The 17,098-nt window shown below is 42.9% G+C and overlaps 1 protein-coding gene across 1 annotated transcript in view; it reads right to left on the reverse strand.

Moving 5' to 3' along the window:
• Positions 1–16,624, reverse strand: part of LRRK2 (leucine rich repeat kinase 2) — a 109,792-nt gene extending 93,168 nt beyond the window's left edge. Inside the window, exons 1-5 of the mRNA XM_066633995.1 lie at positions 16,517–16,624; positions 16,294–16,379; positions 12,148–12,257; positions 3,217–3,305; positions 2,022–2,156 (exon numbers count right to left, since the gene is read on the reverse strand). Of these exons, the coding sequence (XP_066490092.1) occupies positions 2,022–2,156; positions 3,217–3,305; positions 12,148–12,257; positions 16,294–16,317 (358 nt within the window). The 5' untranslated portion in view covers positions 16,318–16,379; positions 16,517–16,624. The remainder of the gene's footprint in view (positions 1–2,021; positions 2,157–3,216; positions 3,306–12,147; positions 12,258–16,293; positions 16,380–16,516) is intronic.
• Positions 16,625–17,098: the final 474 nt, after the last annotated feature.

A 17,098-nucleotide genomic window follows, 5' to 3' on the forward strand; every position in this document is an offset into this window, starting at 1 on the left:
GCTTGCTCAGCAAGACTGCCACCCCACCCACGCTTTCCTGGGGAGCAGAGCGGGCAGGGGGCGGGGCCAGGGGCGGAGTTTTGGTGTTTTTGGTTTTTTTGGGCAGTATTCGCTCCATAAGACGCACGCACTTTTCCCCCCACTTTTTGGGGGGAAAAAAGTGCGTCTTATGGAGCGAAAAATACGGTAAATAACTTCTCTTTTGCAACTTTAACAAGCCACTGCCTCTTGTCTTTTTTTATTAGCAGTCAGCCGGGTGAGGAAGGTTCCCTGGGGTGATACCAAAAAGGAGGGGGTCTGCTGCTTAAGCTATTCTGCTTCCCCCCCCAAGAGGAAACTATTTTTAATTTCCTCCAACAATGTCTTCAACCTCTGCTGAGCTCAGAAGCCCCTCTGGAGGTGGGGGACGTGCACAGGGGGGCTGTGCGGGGGTGCCCCAGATCCAATCCACAGATAACTGAATCCACAGATATGGGATCTGCAGATATGGGGCCCCCTTGTATCAAACTATTTTGAACTGCAAAGAATCTTTATGCTAGCCTTTTACTCTTGCTTGTTATATTCTCCTTACCGGAGCCAATATATTGCTGCATAACAAGAGAACAGTGGACGGCTCTCCAACAGAGGAACCACAAGAGAAAGTTTGGATTTTAAAAATCTTAAACATTTTCTAAAGGAATTATTGTACATAATGAATATTGTATAGTGCCATCTTACATTTACTTAGCTTTGCTTGCAGTAAATAACCTGCAGACTGCAATACCTACCACAGAGCACTTTCCGAGTTAAAACAGATTTTTCAGCATAAGCAGATCAATTTCTTGTGCAAAAGGTGAAATTCACAAGCACATTCAGTTGGGCAGAAGATGTTAACCAGTCACTTTGTTGCACACCCAAGGAATAACTGGGAGCCTCACCATGCATGCTGCATAAACTATGCAACTACCAGTGGTACTACTCTGCCAGGGAGGTTTTACAATCAATCATAAAAACCAAAGAACCCCCCAGTTAGAAACACAGCAGTGCTAGTAGTAGCTATTCTTCCTGTATCTGTTCCTTAGTTTGCCCCAGGTTTTCTGCCACTCAAATGGCAGAAAGTTGTTAAGACTGTTAAGTGGCACCTAATCATATCAAGGTATCTTTAAAAATGCTGTAACTGCTCCAGTGTTGATGGATCATGTTCAAAACAAAATACTTTTGAAGCTGTCAATCTAAGAATCTCTCCTATTTTCTTTATTACAAATATTTATATACAAATTTTCAACTACAGTTCACAAAGCAGTTTACATAGCAAACATAAATAGTTCCCTAACCTATAAAGTCTCACAATTTAAAAAAGCTGCAGAAGAAACACCAGCAAACACAGATTATTTAAAGGTGATTTATTTTGTATTGTATTTTGTACTGTAAAAAGCAGAAACATTATGTTACACATCCAAGTTACCTCCCCTGCCTACAGCAATTCCCGAGACCTCACAAAATTACTCTTAGAGAATCCTCAGGAACACAAGGTGTGATGTAGCGCCCCTGTGGCCACAGTGGGAGGGGGAAATTTCCAAAAATTGCATGGAAGTATCCTTCCCCCTTCCATGCAATCTCCTGCACTACATCCCACACTATTGCTGAGATTCCCCCAAGTCTCAGGGGCAATTTTCAGGGATGGGTGGGCTCCCATATGAGAAGATAGGGGAGATGGCTTGCTTTTATACTCCTTAGGATACAATCCCTGATCTTGACAATTCATGTCTTCTGTCCCTGTCCCCACCCCACAGGTTAAAATACTCTTTCAACTACTACTGATCACTATTACCTTTAAGATCACTTCTGATGCTTTATTGGTTGAATGACTAAAGCACAAGCTCAGAAAAAAAGAAACTTAAGATGATTCCGTTGGAAATTTAGCTATCAAATTCTTTCTCCCTGGAAACCTTGGCATACAAACCTCTGCTTTGTTTGATTTTTTTCCCCCTCATCACACACACACAAGTTTGAAAAACAAAAACATAGATCAAGCAATCTACCTTTTTCTAAAAGTGTGTGCAAAGCTTGACATCCATATTTCTGGATCTCTTCATTATCAGAAAAGGTATCCATGGCATCAAATACCAATAAAAATACATCCGTTCCCTCTTCTAAGAGAAGAAGCGTTATTTCATCTACAAACATGGAAGAAAAATTATAGGTCATTTATGTAAAAAATGTAGATTTTCTGATGTAATCACAACCCACTCTTAAAAATACATCATCCCACAACAAGATTATCTCATTCTGCTTTTAAGTTACAAGAAATCCTATGCAAGTTCATGCAAAAGTCAGTGCCATAGGATTCAGTGGGAGTTACTACTAAATAAGTGTGTATGAAATTGCTGCCTAAGAACCACAATGGTAGCCATGGAGCTACTGTTTCAATAACGCTTATTTATTCAAAAGTTACATGAAGCCTAGCTTCAGTGATTCATGTTTTATTGACAAAGCTTTATTGCTGCTTCTCTGACCTATATCCTGAGCCTGCACTTCCACTCTTATAAAGTCAGATATTGCAAAAGCTCCCTATGTTAGAAGGGAAGGCTATCTGACTTAACAGCTAGCTAAACAGCACTTGTCCTCAGCCTTTACTTATCAGCAGAATTCACTTTTGGTACTCCAGAGTACCTTACCAACTCAACCCAGGGGTAAGACAGGAAAGAGACTTTGGGCGCAATCCTATCTTGTGTTGGAACAGGCAAGCTAGCAGGTTTGCATTGCATTGGCCGAGCTCAGCCGACACAAGACTCACTCTCTCCGTTGGCATGGAGGCTGGATTCAGCCTCCATGGGCCGGAGCGCCTGTGCGTGCTAGCCCAGCCGACTGACAAGGAGGTGCAAACGGGCCTTACAGCCCATTTGCAACCCTCTTGGGCCTGCGCATGGGACTTGTGCCAGCCCAAGGGCGAGACAGGATTGCGCCCATAACCTTCTCTCCTTGTATTTATCAGTGTCACTCTTCAATAGACTTTTGCCTTAGAAGAGAGATTATACAATAAAAACAGTATAGAGATTATAAAGAGATTATAAAATAAAAACTAATCAAAACAAAACAACTTCAATAACCAAAGGTCAGGTATTTTGCCACAACTTTCCAAGTGGTGGGAGTTTAACAAAATGCAAAGTCAGAAGAACTCCAAGGAAGTAAGCAATATTTTACACTGTGTTTTAATTATTTAGGAAAACATGGTACCTGAAGAAAGAAGCAGGTTTAATGCTTTGAGTCCAACCTTTGAAAGATGTATATTTGCATGGTGAATTTTAAGCATCTTAAGAATCTGCCTAAAAGATAAAGGGAGGGGGGAGATAGACAAGTTTCATGCCAGTTTAAAATATGCAAAAATAAAAGCTTAGTTTACAATCGATACTAAGGTTCAAGAAAGCTAGCCTTAGTTAAGTATAGAAATAGACAAACAATGTTCTTCCATGTTAAGAGTCTACAGCAGGGGTGCTCAATAGGTGGATCACGATCTACCAGTAGATCGTGAGGCAAAATGAGTAGATCGCGGAGTGCCGACCCCCCCCCTTCAGGTGCCTCTGGGAGGAAACGCTGGGAGTAAGGCCCATTGTACTCAATGGGGCTTACTCCCAGGTAAGTGTGGCTAGGATTGCAGCCTCACAGCCTAATCCTAGGCATGTCTACTCATGAGTAAGTTCTGTTATACTCAGTGGGGCTCAAGGTACACCAACATACATTGTACACATAAATGTTATATGTTATGATGGCATGAACATTGTAAAAAAAACTCTGGTAGATCTCCGGGCCTTGCTGGGTTTCAAAGTAGCTCTCGAGCCAAAAAAAGTGTGAGCACCCCTGGTCTACAGTCTAGTCCAGCCATTTTCAACCACTGTACTGTGGCACACTGGTGTGCAGCGAATGGTCTGCAGGTGTGCCATGGGAGTTTGGGGGAGGGTCATTTCTTAGTCAGGTCATTGTGGCATATGAGCCCCCACCAACAGGATGGTGTGCCTTGTCAGTTGTCAAAAAACTGATGGTGTGCCCAGACAATTTTAGTATCTTGTCAGTGTGCCATGAGACAAAAAAGGTTGAAAATCACTGGTCTAGTCAGTCATAACATAAATGCATGCAGATGCCCCTGCTGAGTAACAGTGTGCGTGCAAAGGTTACTAGCTCCAGATGGAAATGCACATGTCTAAGTTTCAAAAGACACAGCAGGGCGATTCAGTGGAATCCGAAAAAGAATCACAATGTGGATATAAATCCAAATGTTTATCCACATTGGCTGCATGTTGGTTTCTGCAACCATTATCTCACTTGTTGCATCAGGCTACTATCATCAGATCTGGGCTAGCAAATTCTAAAATTCATGTAAATATTTTCAATATATACCTTTTGATCCTATGGGAACCTCCTGATGTAACAAAAAGATCATAATTTTGCAACATCATCATCAGTACATATTCTGATTTATTTTTCCTAACATAACTGCCTGGATTTGTGCTGCTCGTTTTGCAAATTCTAAAACACCAATCCAGGAGCTGCTATAAGCCATAGACAGAAAGGGTCTTTATTACCTTCCTCACCCATCTACACAGCCCTGCACCAAAATATGTTTCAGTGGAATAGACTGGCATCACCAGCGACAATGTGGCAAACCTCATAGCTACACTATCACCCCAATTAAAGAGGTGCTCATATTAGAAGATTATTCATAAAATGGTGTTCTTCAATTTTTGTTTAAAGTTTTAAAAACTGTGCAAGGCAGCTAAAGGCAAGATATACCTTATATACTCATATATATACTGTACTGGGGTGAAGAGGGATAGTTATTCTCTCCCTGCTAAATGTAAGAGGAGCCCCACTTGAAAAAGTCCCTGTTTACCAATTAGCAGGAATAACTGTATTATGATACATGGAAATGAGAGCTAACTCATATTAACACTTTATTGGTTCCATGCTTTATCATAACATCTCATTTGCTCTCAGAACAATCAGTCTCATAGGTCAGTTTTGAGTTACAGAAATCCACTTTTTGTTCCTTAAGGCAGTTGTGTTTTCATTTTCATTTCATTTCATTTTCTGGCTGACCATAACTTTTGATGGAACAAAGATATTCAAATAAGGTTTTTTTCATTGCATTCAGCATTAAATTACCTTTCCAATTGATATATAACATGATGGTATTATTCATACATAAAGATTTTCACAATTTTGGCCAATAGTGTCAAGCTCAGCTTGTTGCTTCCCTAAAGCTTGATGCCCAGTGCGACTGCTACGCCTTGCACCACCTTAGCTATGCCACTGGGGGGTGGGACTGGGCTGAGAAGCAGGACACGGGGTGGAGAAAAAGGAGAATTTTTACTAGTAATTGCGGTATTCAGAGGCAGCCATTTTGGCCTCTTCTCCAAACAGGAAGGGAAGTGAAGGCACTTATGGGAACTGTGGTCTGTTATGAGGGTTGCTGCTATGGAAGTGTAGCACTTACTCCTCACAAAGCCTATGGAGGTCCCACAAGCACCTTCCAGTCTGAAGAAGGTAAAATGCCTCCTTGTTTTTCCTTTTGCAGCTGCTTCAGAACATTCCTGGCAAGTCATTTTCAGTTTAGGGGTCTGTTTTTTTAAACACCAGGATGCTATCCTCATTTCCATCTGAAACAAGTCCCAGGCTGCAGTTCATTGCAGCATGACTTAAGAATGACACCCATGGAAAGCAGTGGGTCTGCTTCTGAGTAAATAGGGTTGCAACTGTGTTGCACACAGACATTCTTTGTTGCTTGTCTCTCCACTGTGTACTGAACTGCACACTCCCCGTTATGTGTTTTATGTTGCATGTTATGTTATATAGAGCCTCTGGCTCTAACACATCAGGCACCTTAAAGGAGGATTTAATTAATGGTGCTACTGGTATGTTGTTTACAGTGCACTTACTCCAATAGTGTTTACAAAAGGTTGCGAAGACCAGAATTTTAAAAGTTAATAAAATATATCTTAGAATCCTTACTAAATTTTTAGAGACTGTACAGTTCTTAGGTAACAATTATTGGTACATTATTTTTCAGGATCTGGCCTTGAGTAAAATCAGACAAAACTATAGTCGGGCACCTCCATAAGTTTAACCCCTGACTTATCCAAGGGTCATATAAAATTTCATTATTAGGCCTGCCATTGACTTAACTGTAAGATCGGCATGGGTGAGTGCCTGAGTTAAGTCACTTCAGTGAAGTAGATACTCTGCATATATAGATAAAATAGTATGCATTTTATACACAATATGCACATACTCTTGATTCCAATAAAAAACTATCCTTAGATTTTTACCTCCTTTTTGTTTTAATTACAGAAATAATAACTTAGAAATTATTAAAGATGTTTGCAACATTTAGGGCACAATCCTAAGCAGGTCTACTCAGAAGTAAGTTCTATTTTGTTCAATGGGGCTTACTCTCAGGAAAGTATGGTTACGATTGCAGCCTTAGACACAAGATTCATCTAACACATTATCATCTCATCTTGTCAAAACTATGATGTTGAATAGGGCACTCAAACTCTCAGTTCCAAGTTATCAGAGTCAATACTAGAACTCATAAGAACATAAGAACAGCCCCACTGGATCAGGCCACAGGCCCATCTAGTCCAGCTTCCTGTATCTCACAGCGGCCCACCAAATGCCCCAGGGAGCACACCAGATAACAAGAGACCTCATCCTGGTGCCCTCCCCTGCATCTGGCATTCTGACATAACCCATTTCTAAAATCAGGAGGTTGCGCATACACATCATGGCTTGTACCCCATAATGGATTTTTCCTCCAGAAACTTGTCCAATCCCTTTTTAAAGGCGTCTAGGCTAGACGCCAGCACCACATCCTGTGGCAAGGAGTTCCACAGACCGACCACACGCTGAGTAAAGAAATATTTTCTTTTGTCTGTCCTAACCCGCCCAACACTCAATTTTAGTGGATGTCCCCTGGTTCTGGTATTATGTGAGAGTGTAAAGAGCATCTCCCTATCCACTCTGTCCATCCCCTGCATAATTTTGTATGTCTCAATCATGTCCCCCCTCAAGCGTCTCTTTTCTAGGCTGAAGAGGCCCAAACGCCGTAGCCTTTCCTCATAAGGAAGGTGCCCCAGCCCTGTAATCATCTTAGTCGCTCTCTTTTGCACCTTTTCCATTTCCACTATGTCTTTTTTGAGATGCGGCGACCAGAACTGGACACAATACTCCAGGTGTGGCCTTACCATCGATTTGTACAACGGCATTATAATACTAGCCGTTTTGTTCTCAATACCCTTCCTAATGATCCCAAGCATAGAATTGGCCTTCTTCACTGCCGCCGCACATTGGGTCGACACTTTCATCGACCTGTCCACCACCACCCCAAGATCTCTCTCCTGATCTGTCACAGACAGCTCAGAACCCATCAGCCTATATCTAAAGTTTTGATTTTTTGCCCCAATGTGCATGACTTTACACTTACTGACATTGAAGCGCATCTGCCATTTTGCTGCCCATTCTGCCAGTCTGGAGAGATCCTTCTGGAGCTCCTCACAATCACTTCTGGTCTTCACCACTCGGAAAAGTTTGGTGTCGTCTGCAAACTTAGCCACTTCACTGCTCAACCCTGTCTCCAGGTCATTTATGAAGAGGTTGAAAAGCACCGGTCCCAGGACAGATCCTTGGGGCACACCACTTTTCACCTCTCTCCATTGTGAACATTGCCCATTGACACCCAATGGGTGTCTTATTCTTATTCTGTTGTGTGAACAGAATAATAATTCTGTTGTGTGTATGACAACACTTATTCTGTTGTGTGAATTCCATCAAGTTGGCCACTGTTTTTTTTGGTTGGTTATGCTGTTGAATAGGGCACTCAAAGGGCAAAATTGTCACCTGCACAACGAACAGGTGTTAATAAACTACACACTAAAACAGTCCAAGCAGAGATTCAAAGAGCTATAAAAGCTCGTTATATATGGAGATGAAATGTCCCTAAAGTGTTGAAAAATCATTAGTTTGGCATAAACCCCACCTAAATACAGTATGATGAAAAATGATGAGTTGGGAGAAGAAAGGGACAAGATAATTCGAAAAACTAGTGGAATGGCTCTAAATCTGTATAGGCCAGTGATTCTTGAACTTTTCCAGCCCACGGCTCCCCTGATCCTTGTGGCCATTATATTACCTCACCTCAGTTACCCCCAAAATGGGGATGAAGGTGTTATAATTAAACACTAGAAACAAAAAACAGCTGCCAGTACTCTGAGGCTGCAATCCTAACCACACTTATCTGAAAGTAAGCCCCATTGAACACAATAGGACTTACTTCTGAGTAGACCTAACTAGGATTGTGCCTTTTGTCTTATAATAGCGCGAACATGGGAAGTAACCACCCCCTTAAAAGGAGGCAGGAGAAAAAAGGGGGGTGGCTAAAAGGAATTGTGTTTTTATTTTTTAATCCATTTTTGGAGACAAAGCCATCAAGAGTGGCTTTTTTTTTCTTTTTTGAAGGGGGAGGAAAAAGAGAAAGGTGACGATCCTTGGTTAACCTGACACAGACTCCGAGCCTATGTAGGTCTATTCAGAAGTAAGTCCCGTTTGAGTCAATGGGGCCTATTCCCAGGAAAGTGCAACTAGGATTGCAGCCACACAGAGCAAGATTACAACTCACCCCCAAAGTACATGCTCACACACATACACCCCAACATGCAGATGCCACCCTTATTCCCCCCAGGCAAGATGGAGGGATGCAGTCTGGGCATTTGGACACCCCCCCCCCCCAGAGCAGGCTGGGCTACCTCCTTCCCAAGCGGAGGAAAGCGCTTCACTGCTCTCTCTAGGTCAGGCTTCCCTCCCAGTTTGAAGCCTGCCAGGAGCAAGCCCTGTGCTGATGAGATACAGCACTTCCTCTGCTGCCCAGTCAGCCTTCTCTCCCACCTCCCCCACCACATTTCACATGCCCTCCCCAATCCACGCTGGTTCAAGCAGCAAGTCAGGAGGCAGCATGTGCGGCTGAGCAGAGCTCAGCAGCAGAGCTCTCTCCCCAGATGCTTGGGGACACCCCTGGAGGCTAGCCACGCCTCACTAGGGAGGCAGGATGCACAGATTGAATACCTCAGGTATAGGCTATGGACTTCATGCTTGAAGTAATCCCTTTTCATTCATCCTACACCAGACAGAAAATTGTGCACAGCAACAATCAGAGAATAGCAGATACAACGTATTCACATAAGGTTTAAAAGAGGTGAAAAGAAATACCAGCATAAGTTATACTCTATAAAGTATAAAGGTTTGGACTGTGCTCTCAAAGTATAATCTAGGTCCTAGATTCTAGGAAGATGGAGCAGTGCTTAATTTTTTTTTAAAGTTTGCCAGGGCTCAGAACTACATGGGAACTTTCCATGCTATGGAAAGAATTAATGCAGTCTATTCTGGAAGAACGAACTGCAGTTGTTCAGTAGTGAGGACAGGCACTCTGTACACGATCTGGGGTACTTTTCTTTCCTATGACTAATGCAGGATCAATTTCCTATGATTAATATTTTAGCAACCATCACAGCAAGCATTTCTTGTGCATTGCAGTCTTGCAAATACCCAACAGATCAAATAAAAGTACATCTGCCTTTTGAAATAATTATTTTTACAGTGATACACAAACATTTACACATCCATATTTTCATCCTTCCAAGTCAACAGACTTTCTGGAATTTTTTCCCTATTCATACCCTTTGAGTACAGTAGCAGAACTTCAAATCCTAATGCCACAGGTACAGAAGGTGCAATAGGAGTTTCTAGCATGTGTGTGACATTGTTTCTACTGAAACAAACAGAGACTGGGGGTGATGGGAAGCCCAATCCTAACAGGACTGCCTGTGCTGCTATACAGCAGTGCCTAAATGGCTGCCACTGTATCCTATGTGGCCAGGGAGGCAGCCAGAAGTCTTCTTGAGGTAAGGGAACATTACCCTGTATTGAACCCCAGCAGTTTTGAGCCAGAGTTGCTAATGTGAGCTGTTGCAAAGACGAGTACAGCAAAACATAGGTAGCAACATACAGGGGGGAAAAAGCAAGTGCAATATGCAAAACAGAACAAGAGTTGGTCATTTGGCTTAAAGATGTAGCAGTAGAACATAATGAGGAAGCCCCGGTTCATACTTTTCCTGCCCAAAAGTTGTTTAAAGAAGGAACTGAAACACTATAACCTCTCCTACTTCCTGACAGCTATATGACAAAACACAGGGTGAAATATTTCTCAACATTTAGAAAAAGCCAGGAAATGCTATGAGAATTTCCTTTGTTCCCTTTTCAAAAGTGGTTACTATTTACTACAATATCAAAGGGCGATAACTCTACTTTTAAATTTGGTAGCTGTTTCAGGCAAATTAACTCCAATTCTACCACAGAAGTTTCTATTCCCTAAAAATACATGAATATTTTAATACTAATACAAGTTTAATACCCATACAGTAGCACAGCACAAGTTCTCTCCTTCCCTTCCAATTTCCTTAACTGTTTGGTATATTCATGCCTCACACTGGATATGACTGTGTTAAAATACGATAAGAATATGCATATATAGAAAGAACAGAAAGGAAAGAAAGAAGGAGCTTTCAACTTAACATTTCAATCTGTTTTTCTCTTCCGTGCATGGAAAGAGGTGAGCTTATCCCCACACTAAAAATATAGCTTCTTTTAAGAAGAAAAGTAATGCTCTCAGATAAAACTAAAAACTACATGAGGGGAAAAAAAAATCAAAATCCTCCCAACCCAGGTTGTCCCAAGGAAGTGGTGGCAGATCAGGGGCAGATCAGGTTCTACTCCTACAGAGTACAGCCACAACTATCCACCAAATTAGCACTCCATAACCCCACACTAACGCCATATCTTTTCAGTCCATTTCCTTGCCAAAGACTCTTTGGTGTTTGTACCCTATATCTTAGTCTAAAATGATACCATCACATAGAGAAAGGAATCTGTAGGGCACGCTGGAAGGGGATGGGGTATTCTCAGAAAAAAAAAAATTATCCAGTTTTCTCTACAATCCTAAGGGTAGAAAGTTGATTTAAATAAACGAGCATTTTAGGAGCCAAATTCTTCACAAGACGTTTGATTCTGATACAGCACAGCAAAATGCAAAAATGTGTACCAGCATAGGATCTCTAGAACAGGTATATATTCCCTGACCATCACTTATGTATTAAGGGAGGAGCAATACGTATACTATTGGTATGTATAGTGCCGACATTTGATAGCAATTTATCATTCACTCTTTGCTGGTGTGGTTATAAAGTGGTCCACAAGACACCTCCCTTCTATAACAGACATCCCCCAAAGGTCTCAGAACTCCCTTTCACTCCTATTTACTGTCAGTTTCTTTCTTTCTTTCTCTCTATGGCCCTCTCAGTCACTGCCCCTCCATATGACTTCTAACAACTATCTTCCTCAATAGCCCTCTACCCCATTTCATGTGTCTCAAAGAGAGCACAACAAGCTGGCCATGCCCCTGATCTGACACCTCCTTCTGGGGAAAACTGGAACCTGGTTGACATTATCCCATGGCAAACACAGAGGTGTCTAGCCCTGTTTCTTTGACCTCCTGAAGAGCATGCTTCCTCCGTGCAAGGGCATCATGGAAGCCTGTCAGACTCTGATTTAAACTATTTCTTTCCAACTTTGCAGAAACAACTAACTGCACATTCTACAGTATTGTTTTATAATATAAACACATGGCGGGCTTTTATGCTCGCCAGACAATATTTTTCCCTCTGCAGTTCTTGAGTGAAGATTTCATAATGTCCCGTTCGATAGCAGGGTCTGTAAATTCTGCTTTCTGGAACCTGATACAATGGTTCATATTTTGTGTCATTGCCCTGCTCTCCAAACACTTCGTGATACCTTTTTAGGTCCAATTCTGTCTACCCTTTCTGGCTCACCTGATGATTTTTTGCATTTCCTTTTGGAAGATATTTCTGTGGTTACTACCGATTCAGTTGCCGACTATCTGTTAGCTGTCATAAGGAAAATATCCTCATGTGTTCCCCCAATTTGAATACCATGTGTGAATTGAACCTTGTTGTGTAGACTGTATTTTAGGTTTCCTGTGTCGCTCAAAATTGTTTGAATGCCAATAAAGGTTCTCAAAATTGAATTGAATATAAACATACTTACTGGTGAACACCAAGCACTTCCCAATCCTTTCCAACATCTTGAGGAGCTGCAAGATCACGAAGAGTATCTGGGCAAACTTCGATAAGTTTGCAAAGAAGTGACCAGCCAACCTTGGCAGCAAAAGAATGCCTTTAATTTTCAAAATACACATGAAGCCTTTTTCTGCTCTAATCTTAAAATTTTCAGGTAGTAAATACTATGAATGGGCCATAATAACAGTTTAATTAGTCTGTATCACACAACATGTCATTATACTATTCAGACTGATATGCTAGTCTAAATGTGTTGAATTAGGCAGACCAGCAGTTCCCAAATTGGTGGGTCACAACCTACTAGACTCTGCTATCATCCAATCTAGTCAGTCTACAAAGTGGTCTGACTCATTTCCCACTTCCTCTTTCCACTGCAACCAGTACCTGAAAGGTCATACATTGTGTATCTGCAGAGCAAAACTAGAATTGTAGAACACCTCAGCATTCTGGGCCAGTGTTCTGGGCTACCACAACTTGTGATTTTGGACTGCTGCACTAGCCCTTCTATCTGATTCTATTTACTTTTTGCCTCACACAATTGTTAATAGAAATGGTCCGTTCACTGCATCAGCTCAAGAGAGCTTCATGTTAAACATTCTAGTTTATGTTTATAAACCAGATCTACAAATTACTTAATTACTTTAGTAATTAGTAATCTACAAATTACTTAATTTGTAGATCTGACTTATTGAATATATTCCTTACCATTTTAACCAACACAATAAATTTAGGTAATTGTTAATTCTTATTTATAACAGCCATGGAATATATATTTCCCAGTAGATGTTCCAAAACTTCCAAAAGGATTTGTCTGAGAATGTCAAAGGGTATATCTTCAAAAATAAAAATATTAAATCAAATTGACTACAGGAGAAAATTAAATGCTGCTATTAAGAAAGGGGGAAGTGTCTTTTCTGCGTGAAACATGGGTTGTTTTAAATCCTTGCTTGCAGAGGAAGCTAAAACTGAACAGAAAACAATACAAATTTCTTCCTTTGTCACACCCAGTAAACTAAAAGAGGGAGAATGACATAATCTGAAACATTTTCTCTTCTGCCCTTGTGGTCTGATCACTGCCATTCAATCATATAATGTCTAGGAGGCTAGTTCCATTCAGATTTACATAAATCTTCCAGAGTTGGGCAATTTTGCACAAATCATCTTCAGCACTGTAACTCCTCAGTATGAATCAAAAGTGTTTCAGACTCACTTGTTCCTAGGCAATTCATGCATTACATGAAGAGCATGGTAAGGTTAGACAAAATGAAAGCAATTCCTACACCACTCTAGTGCCAGAAGAATCACTGTTTAAACTGCAAAGTTCATGCAAGGCACCATTAAATATAAATGATCTGCATGCATTAAAATAGCCAGATTTCTTGAACAGTTTTAGAACTGGGCATTAAAAAATGAAAACATCTGGAAAGGATCTAGCTCTATTTCTGAGTCTCACAGTACTGCAAGTTCATTTTCCCATTTCAACTCAGTGCTTTTTTCAAAAAGTGAAATCTTAATCAGCCCTAAATTATATCAGAACTCCTAAGTGATATTAAAAGATATTTAAACCACCACAAGAGATGGTTTTAAGCTTTCTTCATAGTTTGATCTTTAACCCTCTTGGGCCACAATCCTAACCAACTTTCCAGCACTGATTTAAGGGCAATGAAACTCCAAGGTAAGGAAACAAACATTGCCTTACATTAAGGAGGCCTCCATGACTGCCCAACTGCAGGATGAAGCACATGCCCCAGTGGCACAGCTATGCCAGGACTGGAAAGTTGGTTAGGATTGCGCCCACAGTCTGGTTGACCCAGTGGAGAAAGTGCTTTCCTCCATGACTGCTGTTCCTATGCTACTGCATCTTCTTTGAGGACCCCTCTGGGACATGGGACTCCCATCATATGAGAGGGAGGATCTCCAGAGAAACACCACCACCCTGTTCTCTGGTTTTAGCATTGGTGACAGCAGCAATTACTACTGTTTTATTCCAGAACAAGAATGAGCTGATGGGAGAAGAGAAGGAGAGTAGTGAGTGTAGGAACCCCATCCTTGTATGGGGCATTTCTTCAAATTTGAGTACAAGCCATGAAAAGTTTTACCAGTACATTTTCCTGACTTTATAAATTGGTCCTTAAAACAAACTGCATCAAAGGGTTTGTAAAAGGAGTTTTAAAACAAGGATGCCAACTTTGCCTTACATAAGATGCTGTGTTGCCTTTATTGTACAGACCCATCTGCTTGCACTGCAACAGTGAAACCAGGTATATATGATGGTTATAATTAAAAGTGTCCAGGCTTGCAGGTCACGATCCAATAAAATTTATTTTGCCTAATGTTTTGCCCCCATCTGTGGAGGGTACCACCACATTGCCTCCACAGATGGAGGTGAAACATCAGGCAAAAGACATTTTATTGGCCCATGGCCTTCAAGCCCTGACCCATATACCCACAGCATTTTCATATGAAAGCTGACAATTTGTACTCAAACTATTTTCTCCATTTAAAATCACTACTTGAGGTGCAACAATCTTTGATCAATGTGTTACGCAAATATATTCTCAGTGCAGAAGCCATTCAATCAGTTGATCTGGAACCACTCCAGGTGAAGCATGTGTGCACATTTCAGACTGAATGTTGAAAGGTTGTTTTACATTTAGAGCCAGGATGGTGTAGTGGTTTGGGAGGTGGACTTAGACCTGGAAGATCCAGGTTCAAATCCCCCCTCAGCCATGAAGCTTCCTGGGTGACCTTGGGCCAGTCACTTTCTCTTAGCCTCACCTACCTCACAGAGTTGTTGTGAGGACAACAGGAGGGGAGCAGCTGTGTACACCACCCTGAGCTCTTTGGAGGAAGGGTGGTATAAAAATGCAATAAATAAATTTATGTTTTTCTAGCAACTTTCCTTGAAAGGACTTGTATTTCCATTTTTTTAAAAAACGCAAAGTAAACCAACCCAAACGAAAGAATTTTCCTTTAAATAATGCTTTGCATTTGCATTGCCTTTGAATTTCCATTGCCTTTAAATAATGCTCTTCTATGTTTTTCTAAGTGGGTTACTGTGCTAAAATAGCAAAGCTCATTCATAAGACATGTAATTGAGAGGTTCATGGTTTTTTCCCACATGCACTTAAACTTAACCAAAATTCGAAAGCAGCCATTGAACTCTGAGCTCACTTCCTTATGGCAGTCTGAAGTTCATTGTGGCAGTGCAAATATAATAGATACAACCTTTCCTGGCATGGAAAGGTATTTATGGCAAAAGCTTGATCTGTTAAATATCTGCCTGTCATGAATTTGTTAAAGCCACATGACCCCACTTGAGAAAAAGATGACTATTATTTCTTGGTAAGGCCAGCTCAGATTACAAAACTGTAAAGATCACACTGCAAAAGTCAAGTCACTTTTTTTGAAGTATACTTTTGTTTTAGTAACCCACATTTACACTGATGGAATGACTTCAGAGTAGTAAGCTTGAGAATTGAAATTTAATTCCCTTTGCTAGTGCAAGTTTGAAGTGAATTCAGGTCAGTCCTCCCCAAGATTTGCAGCATCTTGGAAGCTAGGCTCTGTAATAATTTCTGAACCATGTGAAGTTTTGTAGTCAAGTTCACCTAAGAAGTCAGGATTTGATCAATTCAGTTCATCCTGCAAAGCAGGGATGTGCAATGCATGGGTGAGGAGGCAGGGGAGGCAGAGCCTCCCCTCTGAAGTTCCTCAAAAAGCTCTGCTGCTGTATGAGGTACCCAAGCACCCACAACTCACACGCAGAGCATGGGTTGTGGGTGCTTGGGCACCTCACACAGCAGTGGTACTTTTTGAAGGACTCCATTGGGGAGGCTCTGCCTCACCTGCCTCCTCCACCCATCCCAAATCCCTGAGGGAAATGTTGACAGGCATGTTGAATGTTGACAGAAATATTGACCTGGGGGGGGGGGGGAGAAGAGATGGCTAGTCAGCTCCTGCAGGAGCGCATGGGTGGTGGGTAGCTTGGGCACCTCACACGGCATGTTTCCAAGGACTCTGGTGGGGAGGCTCTGCCTCACCTGCCTCCCCACCCAGCCACCCACCGCGCATCCCAGCTGCGAAGGGAGTGGGAGAAGCAAGCGTCATTTACCTGTTGCACACTTGCCACCCTCATGTAAGAGACCAGGACCAGGAGCACAGGCACGTGCGTGTTTTTGCCACTGAACAGCCTGGGACCTGAGGGGGAGCAAGAGAGAGAAGAGCGTGTCTTTGCCACGTCCCGGGAGCAGGCACCCTGGAGGAGCGGGAAAGGAGCCCCGCGCCTGACGCCACCGCCGGCTGCCAGCCCCGAAGAGAAGCCCCGCGAACTTTACCGCTGCGCCGGGCGGCGAGGGCCAGCAGGTCCTCCAGGGTCTGCAGCAGGCTCTCCAGCTGCTTCCCCTCCTGCACGTTCTTCAGCCGGACGATCAGCTTCTTCAGGGCTGCCTCCTCCCTCTCCTCCTCCTCCTCCTCCCCCTCCTCGGCCCCGCGGCAGCCGCAGCTCTTGCTTCGGTCACCGGCCATGGCAGGGCCGCTCGTCCCAGGCGCCGGGGGGGCCCGCAGAAGCGCCCTCCCGGGGAGTCGCCTCGCCTCTCTCCTGCACGCCGCCTGGGCGCGCGCAGCCGGCCAGCCGCTGCTCGGTGCTGCTCCCCGCCCGCTCAGGGCGCCTGGGGCGAGGGGAAGGAACACTGCGCTCCCGAGCGCCCTAGATGGCGCTGACACGCGCGCCCAGGGCGGTCCGGGCTGCAGAGGGCGGGAGATGGCTCGCTCCCACGGCTGCCTTTCTTTCCCGGCTGCTGGGAGGAAGAGCCTCCTCCTCCCACTCGGATTAGAACCAGCTGGCGACCCAGAGCGCGGAGAGGGGGTGGAGGAAAGCGGTGCGGGGATTCGTTCTCTGCTTCCCGCTCAGAGGTGGA

The sequence above is a fragment of the Tiliqua scincoides genome, chromosome 7 (genome assembly GCF_035046505.1).
Source record: "Tiliqua scincoides isolate rTilSci1 chromosome 7, rTilSci1.hap2, whole genome shotgun sequence".
NCBI classification, from domain to species: Eukaryota; Metazoa; Chordata; class Lepidosauria; order Squamata; family Scincidae; genus Tiliqua; species Tiliqua scincoides.